This window comes from Anser anser, assembly GCF_964211835.1.
Source record: "Anser anser genome assembly, chromosome: 1".
In the NCBI taxonomy this organism is placed as follows: domain Eukaryota; kingdom Metazoa; phylum Chordata; class Aves; order Anseriformes; family Anatidae; genus Anser; species Anser anser.
This window is the reverse complement of record NC_139720.1, coordinates 100,038,832-100,050,926: the sequence shown is the minus strand read 5'-3', so window position 1 is coordinate 100,050,926 and position 12,095 is coordinate 100,038,832. Positions and strand designations below refer to the sequence as shown.

Below are 12,095 nucleotides of genomic sequence, written 5' to 3'. Positions count from 1 at the left end.
TGAAACTCCTTGCATAAGGAGTTGATGGGCTGTGGCAGCTTCTAACTTTGTCTTTAGTTGTGCTATAAGAGAGACAGGACTAATTTTAGCACCAGTGAGTAAAACATAAGTACTAGGGAGAAGCTTTAAAGGGAAGATACAGGCTTATAAGAACGCCCAGCAGAGGAGTTCCAGATAATGCAACTTATACAGCCTTTCTGATCCTTGGTGAGAACCTCCCTCGCTTGGAAGAAGCAGATGTTTTATGTATGAAAGGTTTCCAGCCTTCACGACATTAAGTATAGCATGACTAAAAAAGGGTAGGGAATGCAGCTGTAAATGCTTCATTTACAAGTCTGTTAACAGTGGGCAGAGTCCTCAGGTCCTCCACTTACAGGTTATTGGGTTATCTAAGTGAGCTGTTTATTCTAGGAACAATGTGCCCATGACATTGATCTGGATGGTAAGGAAAATGAAAGGACATATTTCTGCAAGTATTGGGCAGATCCTCCTAATATGGTAGGAAACAACTAAATGCACAGTCATAAGATTGCCCATATTCTGAGGAGATGTCTGCAACATATATCATGTATCCAGGTCTGCAAGACTCACGTGATGTGAAGCATCACACTGGTATGACAATACCATGCAGCCTAGAAAGGACAGGCAAGATTTCACAGTGATGATGTCCTAGTGGAATAAGAACCATTGTCTCTCAGTGAACCTTTTGTTAGCCAACTGTTCAAATGAGAATGTTAAAGAAAAAGGACCTGTTCCATCTGAGCTGAGTGTCCACTACTCAATTAAAAAAACAGCATTCAACATAGTGAAAAAAATTGAATGGAAGAGACCTTTTAATAACATTTCTCAATAACAATGACATGGAAGCATTTCCTGTAGCTATACTAAACCAAGCATCTTTAAAGTCATGAGATATGAGACTATTCCTCTCTATGACAACTGAATTACAGCAGATATAGTTCTCATCTTGAACTTAAAAAAAAAAAAAAAACAACTTAGATTCGTAGGTACACAATCAGTTACCAGTCTCCTTTTTCCTACAGTATAAAAAATACCTGCTGTTAACTTCTTGCTCCTGTGCTGCACAGTGATTGGTTCCACAGATCTGAATAACACCAGAGAGCCTGCTTCTCAACACATCTGGGGAGACAGGAATCCAACCCTGCTGAGGAGGAAACCAGCTGAGGCTTGATCCTGTGAAAGGATGAGTATCAAGATGCAGTCCTGAGGGTGCTTACCCTGTGCTTAATGTTGAGTGACATTACCAAGCTGGATACCTATCTGAAGAAGATTACAGAGAAGAAAGAACTGGCCTTGGTGATGAACACTCATGGTGCATCAAAGACAAGAAAATAACCTGCTTCTCACTCTATGCTCCAAGTGCCTCTTCCTTGGAGAAGCCTGGTGCCAGGGAAATTTTGGATACTGAACAGAAGAACCTGCTCCACTGACAGGCCAAATAAAGATACTGACATCTGACTATCCTTAGAGATGTCAGAAGGCCAAGTGGTGAGTTAGATGAGATCCCCAGTTCTTTCACCATTGAATACGATGACTACATCAGTTTCAATACTGGTGCTAAAGAAAGTATAATGGTATAAGAAAAAATTGTCTGGATTAATTTCATTCATACCCTATTCAAAGAGGCATTTTGATATTCAGTGAAGGTACAGAACAATTACAGCACTTTATCTGAAACCTCAGATACAATGAAATTGCAATTGGCTGGCCAGAACAACAATCCAAAAAGATTGGTCAGATATCATGGGGCACAGAGCACTTCCATCAGTCCACACAGAATGGTGAAGGGGAGCAGAAACAACGTTTTCTGGACTCTGATCTTAGGTGACCCTTCTGTAAGAAGAGGCTCAGGTTTGAAAACTTTTGTTTTAGTGCCAAATACCAAGTGACACATGCTGAACTAACCATTTGTGACTCAGAAAAGCTATGTAACTCAGGATTTAAAAAGAAACCTTTTTTAGGGATTTCCTAGAGGAATACTAGTACATCTGGAACATTACCAATCTGGAGCCTGAAAGTCTGGAATAAAGTACAGTAGCTAGTTCACACAACCCTTTTACAGACAGCAGAAAAAACTTGCAAGTATGTCAGTAGACAATAGCAAGCCATCCTAAGCTGAACAAAGTGGAGTAATGACACAGCAAGTAACCACTGAGGAGGAAAGCAAATGACTGTAAAACAAACAAACAAAACAACAACAACAAAAAACAACAAACAAACAAAAACAAAACAAAACAAACAAACAAAAAACAAAGACAATTCCTGAGGACAGTACTGAAAAATGTGGAACAATTAAACCACAAGAAATATTCAACACCCAATCACCCTGTCTCAACAAGCAATTAAAAAGAACGGAAACGGTATTATGAAGATCTTTTATGCATTTGCTTCCCGAGCACAAGAGAAGACAGTGAATGAACAAGCACCCCCTTAAGAGACCCGTATATTGTCCAATCTCAAGGAATAGAATAGGTGCATTTTCACAAACGTGTGCACAGGCAGACTGTCACTTAGAGACAGCACAGTGGGACACATCTTGAGGCTTAAATGTTGGCACGTTTAAAGTCTGAATTACCCTGTCCTGTACAACATTTGTTTTGTGAATGCTCAGAATTTTAAACTTGAAGCTTGGTGTAGTGTTAATGTGTCTGTGAAAAAAAAAAAAAAAAAGACTTCAGGATATATTCAGATTAACTTTTAGAGTGAAAATGAATGTGTACACTCCTTACATCTAATAAGATAATAAGAGAAACAAGGAAAAAGAGCTACAAGAAACCTATTACTGCCTGGATAACTTAACACAAAATTTCCTTTGCTACCTTCAGTTTTATTTGCATTCATGCTCATCCATGGTGAACTTACAGAAGGGTTGGTAGAACGAATCAAGTTTTTCTCTAAGGGCAGCACAAAAATCATAATAAATACGAATATATTTATTTTTGAAATTACATGTTTATTGATGCAAGATCTGTATGTGTGTTTGATACAATCTGCTTACAAACAGCAAGAGTTAATATTCTGATAGAAGTGAGTATACAATTCTGAAAACTTTTTACATGGCTCTTGAATACTGGGTAATATGAATAGACCTACAAAGTAATTTGGCTTTCATGCTAATATTCTAGTAATACTCAGTAAAGATAATAATAAAATTCCTAATGTAGCTGTATTTCAGGTCAGCTCATTGCTATACTCTATTCAACTGGGGAACCCCACACAGAAGCTGATGAACTTGTCAGAATCAAGGGGAAGAGATTCTGTTGTAGTACACTCAAAAGGGGCTAATGCAGTACAACTAGAGATCTCAGGTTTTGTTGTCAATAAGTTGCTCAAAAGCAGAGCACAAACAATATTACCAGAACAAGCAGTGCTTTAAGATAAATATCCATCTGCTCGATAAGACATATGACAAACTGCTGAATAACAGTTTTTCTGAATTAATGGAAATTGCTTACCTCATCATAATAAGCTCTCAGATCAGCTCTTTTAGATCGTAAGTCCCAGAGTACTACAGTCCCATTTTCATAGCCTATCAATAGCTGGGGGAGGGAAACAAACACAATTATACTTTTAGATAAAAAAGGCATATACTAAAATTGAAGAACTTCAGAGTTTTAAGAATTTTTTTCAAAATACATAAGCACGATAAAAAGAAAATGCCAAGCGGACGTGCAAGATTGTAGTTCACACATAATACCTGCTTTCAAATTATTGTTTATTATAAATTACTTGTCATGACTGACAATGCAAGTTCTGATATGGAAATAAAACATGCTTTATACACCATTCTTTTTCCTGCAAGAATATGTATGTGGATAGTCTTCACAATTTTATGCCTGTTGAGAAAAATACAAATATACCATGTTCCTCTCAGCTCTTATTTTCCTTGTCCCTAGGTTGAAGGGAAAACAGTTTGACACCCAAGAGATTACTTAAATAATGTAAAACCAAAGAGTCACCAGATTAAACTCTCACTCAGCTAAATATATTTCTTTAACTTCTGCCTTCTATTTCTTTAAAACATTTTGAAGAACTACTGTTGCAGAAAATAAATTACTTACTTTTCCAGAAATTGAAAATAAACTAAGCGGTTATGCTATTTTTTACTTCTTCTAGAATTAGTATGTCATAAAATCATGCATACCTGAGACATACCGACAAGTAAGACTTGTCAAAGGATGAAAGAGGAGAAAAAAATGCTTGGGAAAAAAATAAGAATGAACAAAATGCGTTCTCTTTATTTCTATTGAAAAGAACTAAATTATTCATCTGTCACTATAGTGAGTACCCTTCATTTGAATACAGTTCATTCCAGATCTTATGGAAGACATGATGTCTGGCCTACTTAGGCATTCTGCAAATTGCCTCCCAGAGAGTCTGTTTTCCTAAGAATCTGTCTTTGGATGTGAAGTCTGAGAATGACCATAATGGCAGACTTACATGTTTCGGTTATGGACTATTTTTATACATCTGGCAGTGATAACTGTAATTGTTCTTTGTCCATAAATACACGGAGCACAGGTTGCAGGCAAGAATTTACAGTTATTAAGAATTTGAGTGGAAGAATTACAAGACTATCTTTTAGTCTGTGAAGTCTTACCAAAATCTTTGCTATCACTCACTTCAGCTTGCATGTCATTAAAAATAAAACTGCTGGACTTCTAAACAAAACATTTTTTTTCTAAGTCAAATATCATCAATACATCAATACTGCTGTATACAGAGTCTAGGAATACTCTAGTCTCTCAATCATACTAGATATGATTCTCTGTATTGCCAGGAGAGTATTCTTTATGCGGAGATAAATTACATGATCTGGGAATGACTTACAGTTAATATATTTAATACCTGAATAGGAACAGTATTTGATTATTTAAGAATTTTGCTCCTGAACAATATTCAAACTGTCTTGGAGAAATTCCAGAACATTTATCATTTTTTTCTCTGGACAGGTCCATATGGGATTCTGTAGCAGAGTAAGTGTGAAACAACATTCTTGTTCTGAAAGCATACAGCTAACTGGATAGCACCAGTGTCAGGATGCCATATGGTATTCTGACATAGTAGATCGCCATTGGGGAAGTGTACAAAGTGCCTTACTGCAACTTCTTTTGCTGCTTGTGAAGTGATCCTAAAAAGAGACGACTGTATATCCAGGAGTTAGCGATCCACATAACAGCTAGCCTGAGTATGTGCAGGCCTGTGCTGTGATATGGTGTGCTGCACATATTCTTTGACTGCAAGATAAACAGCCTGGTAATTGTAAAGGAGAAACCTGTAAGCAGCTCCCACTTAGTAATGGTAATTACAGTACCCATGTGTCCTTGTCTTTATGATAATGTAAACCAGTATGTTCTCATGTGAACAGCCTTTTACTTGACAGTAGAATTGAAAAATAAATAAATAAATATATATATTTATATACATCTGTAAGTAAATCTTTTAAGAGTTCTAAAGACCAAAATACTGGCGAACTTCTTCACAGATGGGATCAGCAGTGTGTTGTGCCCTTATCGGAGGCCACTCTGATGCTGCACAACTTGCAGCTTCCGGTATCTCAGGAATATAAGATTATCTATCTTCTCTTTTTCCTTTTTATATTAAATCCAATAAAATGTAGATAATGGATATCTTACAGAGTCTGAGTGCTTTTTTTTTTTTTTTTTTTACTGTTTTCACTAGTGCATTACAGCTGGGTACCAAACCAGGTGGGTTTAGTTTGTATCTACCAGTATTCTTTCCATCTCAGTTTTCATACAAATATAATAAAGAAATGAATAGAAAAGCATTTAGTATGTGACCCTGTTTCATAATAAGCTTTTTTCCCAAGTGCAGCAGGCTTGCCTTTTGATTTGTATCACTCTTTTTGCAAAGATATTGTGCTCCAGGTAATTACGAAAAAGGTTAAATACCTCCTGTCAGGGACAGCCTTCCACCTGATCTGTTGCTGAAATGCTTAATGCACAATGGCACTATAGAACTGCAAGATAAAAAGTACTGTGGTTTCAGGGAAGAAGTTAAAAGATGAACAGATCTGCTGCATAGCCAGGAATTTCTCTCTCTTTCTCATTTGCTCAGATGGTAGCCATGCTGCTTAATAGTCCTGTGGTATGACGAAGTCAGAATTTCATCAGGGTGAATGCGATTGGTCTCATTGCCAGTATATTCAGGATGCTCTGAACTCTAACCTGCCTGAACCATAGAAAACTCAAATGCTCTCACTCCTCTTGACTATTGTAAGAGATCTGTAAGACAAGCTCTATATCTGTACTAGTCAATATGGTGAAAAATAAAACACCCATAAATGCAGTTGGAGGAGAAAACAGACAAACAAGAAAAATAAGTATGTATGAAAGGAGTCCAGGGAAAAACAAACAAACAAAAAAAACCACACACAAATATTTAATTCCAATTGTGTTTCTGACACCCCATTTATCTTGCTTGATATGATCAAGAATCATAAAGAAGGCTGCATAGAATTTAAAATATGGAGGAATCCTGGCACAACCTTCCTTATCCAGTGGAGTTGCTTCACATTCTTTCTGACTGAATAAATCCTTATTCCTGGAATGCTTTTGATGATGATGCTTAAGGGAAATATCTCCTTTACAATCAACAATTTGCATCTTGGTACATGCCAGCCAGCCCCCTGGTAGCACAAAACAGCCATGGGGAGAAAATAGAAAGCCTGCCAAATGCACACTATATTTAGGTGTTATTAGATCTCGGAACACAGACTCAGAGATAGGAACCTTTATCCACCAGCTAATGGTTAATAACATTAAACCTTTTCCTATTAAACTTTCTCTAGTTGCTGGGAAACTGCAGATCATTGGAGTTAATATCTTCTTCTGTGTCAGCAAGAAAAATCCTGTTTGGTACATATCTGCCACTTACCAATGTCTGTGTACTTCAGTCTGTTCCTAATGTACACTTACTCACTGATTTGGCAGACAGTTCATGAAGTTAATCACTAGGTCCCCAAATTGCTCTTAAGTAGCACACTAATGCCCAAATTCTCTGTCGTCTTCCAACCACTGCTTGCTAGATTTGTGACAGAGCCCGTCTCCAAAATCTGCCCTGATAGTTTGCCTGGAGGACACTCTGGAAAAAATTTGAATGGCAGAAGTCTTCTGGAATTACAGTCACTCTTTTGGCACAGAAAAAAACTGGTCATCAACTACTGAACTTTTTTTTTTTTTTTTTTAAATGAATATACAGCTGGCACACACATTCCCCTGGCTTTCAAAAAGAAATAAATGATTGTCCTAGCTTTGGAAAAATTTGTCTATGTTTTGGGGCTCTCAACAACTGAGTGCATCAATCCCATAGGGGAATGCTACTTGTTTACTTCAGGGAAATAAGCCCAGAACTGTAATCTGTGGAGTACAAGAATACCTGTATTTCCAGCAATGATTATGACTAAATTGTTACCCACTTTTTAATTTTTGAAGCATGTGTTAAGAATATATCTGCTATCTAAGAATATATGTGCTGCCACCTCACAAAGTGATTTGGGCAGTGTGCTTTCTTCCACCAACAGCTTTCAGTGGTCTTTGGTCTACTTGAAGCTGAGGAGCTAAGCAAGATAAGTAGATCTCGGAACAGCTCTATTACCTGTTTCTTAAGAACAGCTCTACTGAATTAAGCAAAAGGTCTACCTATCACAACAGGTAGGTCTTGTACTTAAATAGCCAAATAGAAATATCAAAGAACAATATGTGAGGAGGGTGAGTATTTATACTCTCCCATATTCTCACAGCCTGATTCAATGATAGCCAGCTTCTCAACTAGACATAACTCTAGTTAAAGTCATCTTTAATAACATTTTAGGAAAATTTGGCGAACCTCTTCCAAAACCCTCATATTGATTTCTCTTGTGTGAACTTTTCTTGTTCCCCCATGTGACCCACATACATTTTTAGCACCTGCAGCACTACTTGGAATAGCTTCTACCCATTGCACATTTGAGAAGGCACTTAAATGGCTTGTCTGGAATCCAGTTTTTGTCAGCTTCATTTGATACTGTGGTGGCAAACTTAGTAATATTTAAGATTTGGGAGTTTGGGCTAAGAAGTTTTTCCTAACAAAAAGAGCATTTATTTCAACTAAAAGCTGTGATTCCAAATCCCCACTTCTCCGCTAAGACGATACTGAGTTTATCCTCTTATAGTCTATAGGCTTCACCAAAAGCCATTTCCATATCATCACATATTCACTGTTTTATTGCCTCAGAATTGTGGCAGCTAACAAGCTACTTAAAGGAGTCCATCCCTCTCAGGGATGGATACCTGACTTTGTTAACATCGGAATGATTGGTTTTCCTCACTTTTTTTTTTCTTTCTTTCTATTTTTTTTTTTCTGAAACAGTATGTAGGTTGGGTCTCTGCAATCACTTGGCAGAGGATGGGAAAGTAGAGGGGCAGATGCTGTCCAAATGTTCTCTCACTATTATCATAATTCATAAAGCTTCTGTCTGAACTGTCTTAACTTGTACTTGTATTGCCAGATACCCGGAGTCCCTAGATCTCTGATAATATCCTTTTAGAGTTTGCATTGAAAGAGCTCTTTCTACCCTCTTTGCAATAATTGGCATTTTCAAACTCAGGATCACAATCAGTTGTTTCCAAAATTAATTGCCTTGTCTGGCTTAGTTGCACCTCATATAGAAAATTTTGCCCCTTCTCTGTATTTATTCTAGTGTGATGACATTCTTTTTGAGATAGGAAGACATGAGCTATACTCAGTATTCAGCAGGCATGTCAACTACGCATTTATGCAATAATGATTTTTTCTCCCCTATTCATCTCCAAATAGTGCCTAATTGTGATTTGATTTTTTTGATCTCTACTGAGCACTGAACTGATATTTTTATTGAACTATCAATCATCATTCTAAGGTCTTGATACTAAACAGTAATAATCAGCTCAGACCCATTGTTTTATATGTTAGAAAGTTAGAAATATTCTTTTCCTCCTCACATATCACTTCCAGCTATTTACACTGAATACTTAACGAAAGACATTATTTAACCTGCCATTTTGCTGCTGAGTTTCTCAGCCCCTTAAGATCCAGCAAACCTTAACACATTACTGCTTACACTCTTTTCTAGGTTGTTTATAACTATGTTGAACAGCAAAAGTCCCAGAAGTTTGCGTTGTTTTTCTTTTTTCCATTTCCCCTTTCTGAAAAAAGACTGTTTTTTCCCTCTATTTTTTTCAACCAAAGTTTGATGTGAATTAGTATTCTCTAATATTCGGTCTTTTCATCTGGAGCTGTCTTTTGATTCAGTGCTTCAAACTTCTCTTATGTCTCTGTGTACCTTTTACTGATATTTTCCAGTAAATATCAAACTGCTGATTCCACATTCTGCAAATCTGCAAGTAATTTGTTAGCACCAATTTGTGCTTTATGCCACCCTCAGTCTATCAATGATATAAACAGCTGCACTGGGATGGTTTCAATGTGTCTTGCATTCTCTACTCTTTCTCCCCATAAGCTTCTGATGTTTGTTTTTAATAAGGATCCACCTGATTTTGCTGTTGCGAGAGCCTTGTTAGTATGCTAGCAGTTCATCAGTGCCCAGATATCTCCAAAGTGCCCTCTGAGCAACAAGCAACTGTATTTCCAAGCAGTAACAGAAATTCAGAATGCTTCTAGTTTCCAATAACTTAAAAGTTACTTAAGTGAGACGCACTGTTGAATAGATACACCATTTGTAAAACGCAGTCCCTTATAAATACTCACTGAAATGCAACTGGTGAAAGTGATCAAAAAGATAAAATAGTTAAATAGCTTAGCATTTTAGCAAAATGCTAAAAAAAAAAAAGAAAAAACAAACAAACAAAAAACAAACAGTAGCAGCAAAGAAATAGAAACAGTTATGATAAAGCTGGCATTCTGGCAATCAAATTTCATTTTGGAAAAGATACCACAGAAATAAAGCCAACTCAGATTTTGCCTCCTGATGGTATCAATCACAACCCTAACGCTCTAACTGCTAGTTTTGCTTTCACTTCTTGACAGCTCTTTGCTATTCTCAGCTGCTCACAAACAGCAGCAAGTTCCAAACGGGGGTTGCTATCATTATTATTCTTGCATAAGAAGTGACTTATAAAATCTCATGATAACTTACTATAATGCCCTCATAATAGCATACTTTTGCAAATACCAAGGTCCTCACACAATTTTTAGTCAATTCTTACTTTATCAAAACTCACATTTATTTAATAAGGAACAATTTTTACTGGCTAGAAGTTTCAAAGGATGTTGTCTGTATCACAGATTTTTACTCATTAACATTGTCCAAAGAGGTTTTTTTTTTTTAACTGGAAAACAGTGACCTTACAAATATATAATGAAAGCAGATAATATAATTAGTGAATAAGAAAAGAGAAAGAGCTATTAAGGTCAATGAAGGCTATGAAATGTTGCAATATTTTTTATCATTAGTTGTACTCACTTTTCCCTCATCTCTTGGGCTGTCACTTAAATGTACAACTGGCCCAGGGTGAGTCTTTGTGGATCTGCAAAACAAAAATCAATTCAAATCTGTGAATTTTTTCTTTGCTTGAAAAGCTAGATGCTTATCTTAATTGCTAGGTATGTTAACATGTATCTCCAATAATTTAAAAGCCATTCTAAAAAGTCCAAAGGGGAATATTGTTATCTGAAAATAGCCCATACATTTTCATGTTCAACTCTACTTCCTTTTTGCCCTGTTAAAGCAAAGATTCTCTATCACAGATTAATGCTTTCTTCTTCCTTTTTTTTTTTTCTAAATTTAAATCTCACTTTTCAACCTATTACAGATTTTTTTTCCCTATTTTCTAAAGCTTTTTCTGCCTTTTCTGTTGTCCATTCTCTCTTTCTGCCCTCCCTGCTTTCTTGCCCGATTTCAAGGCCAATCTGTCAAGGATTTACGGTCTCCACTGGATTCTTTTCAGTAACTAATATCCTGCTCCAGGGAGGGCTTTTCATGGGCTGCAGCTCATTCACTAAATACTCCTACTGCTTCAGTGAGAGGGCCTCCACAGGCTGCAGTGTGGGGAATTGCTCTGACATGGTCCTCTCTGTGAAGATTTTTGAACTGCCGTCTTTTCTGAACATAACTTTAGGCCCTGGCAGTCATACAGAGAAAGAAGACAAGCACTAAGCCCACAAAGTTTCAGGCTATTTGAATGGCTGCATAGCACAGGACCTTTCTGTTAGCTAGGATATGGGGTCAGAGCACACATCCTCTGAAGTTCAGGTAAGGATCTAGACTTGCTGTCCCTATTTATATGTCTGGGTCAACAATGGTCACCAGGAAAAGAAATATGGAATGGCAGGGTCCATAAAGTTTTCCTGGAAACCACATCTAAAATGACATAGGCTACAAACTGAAAAAAAGTTTTGCAAGAAAATTAAAGAAAGATTAAAACAAGGTTCTCCAGCCAAACTACTCAAAGGAATTCCATAAATTAACCATGTTGTTCTTCTTTTGGCTCAAATACTGAACTATAGCAAAACTGGCCTCAAAACATTTTATACTACCAAGTTAGACCCCAAATCAAGATTGAGAATGGTTTGCGGAAAACTCCAGTCACCTTGAACATTAAAATATCGCAGAGTAATCCATATCGTCCTTCCCAAAGCAGTCATCTAAAAGCCGAACAACCTTCCAAAACTATACCCCATTCCTTTACAAGTATTTTAACATTACTGCTGGCTGCATACACAAAGCTAGTGGCAATATGGCAAGACATTCACATGGTGAACCTTCTCCATGAGATGATCCCCTGCCACCATCTTCAGCTTTGTCAGATCATGTTTCCACAGATACCTGCTGCATGTTACTTTGCTACATGAGGTTGAGGTGAGCAAGGCTTCCACAACAGCAATTTGCAGCATATCCTAGCATGGAAGTGAGATCAGCAAGAAAGCAGGGGAAAAACTGTTTATACAGTAACATTCTATACAGGCTGTCTTTAACAGTGCCAGCAGCAAGTACCCATTTGGTTCGAGTCATGGCAAAAAACCATTTTTGCAGAGATGCAAGCAGCAGGAGATTTGGCTATCATTTTTATCCAAGC

General features: G+C 37.1%; 1 protein-coding gene across 10 annotated transcripts in view; it reads right to left on the bottom strand.

Annotated features, from left to right (window-relative positions):
- The window catches only part of STXBP5L (syntaxin binding protein 5L), a 206,639-nt gene that overhangs the window by 82,800 nt on the left and 111,744 nt on the right, over positions 1 to 12,095 (bottom strand). For all 10 annotated transcript variants that reach the window (XM_083834588.1, XM_083834584.1, XM_083834587.1 and 7 more), the window contains 2 exons: positions 10,484 to 10,547; positions 3,477 to 3,560 (listed from right to left, as the gene is read on the bottom strand). In XM_083834588.1, coding sequence (XP_083690714.1) covers positions 3,477 to 3,560; positions 10,484 to 10,547 — 148 coding nt within the window. The remainder of the gene's footprint in view (positions 1 to 3,476; positions 3,561 to 10,483; positions 10,548 to 12,095) is intronic.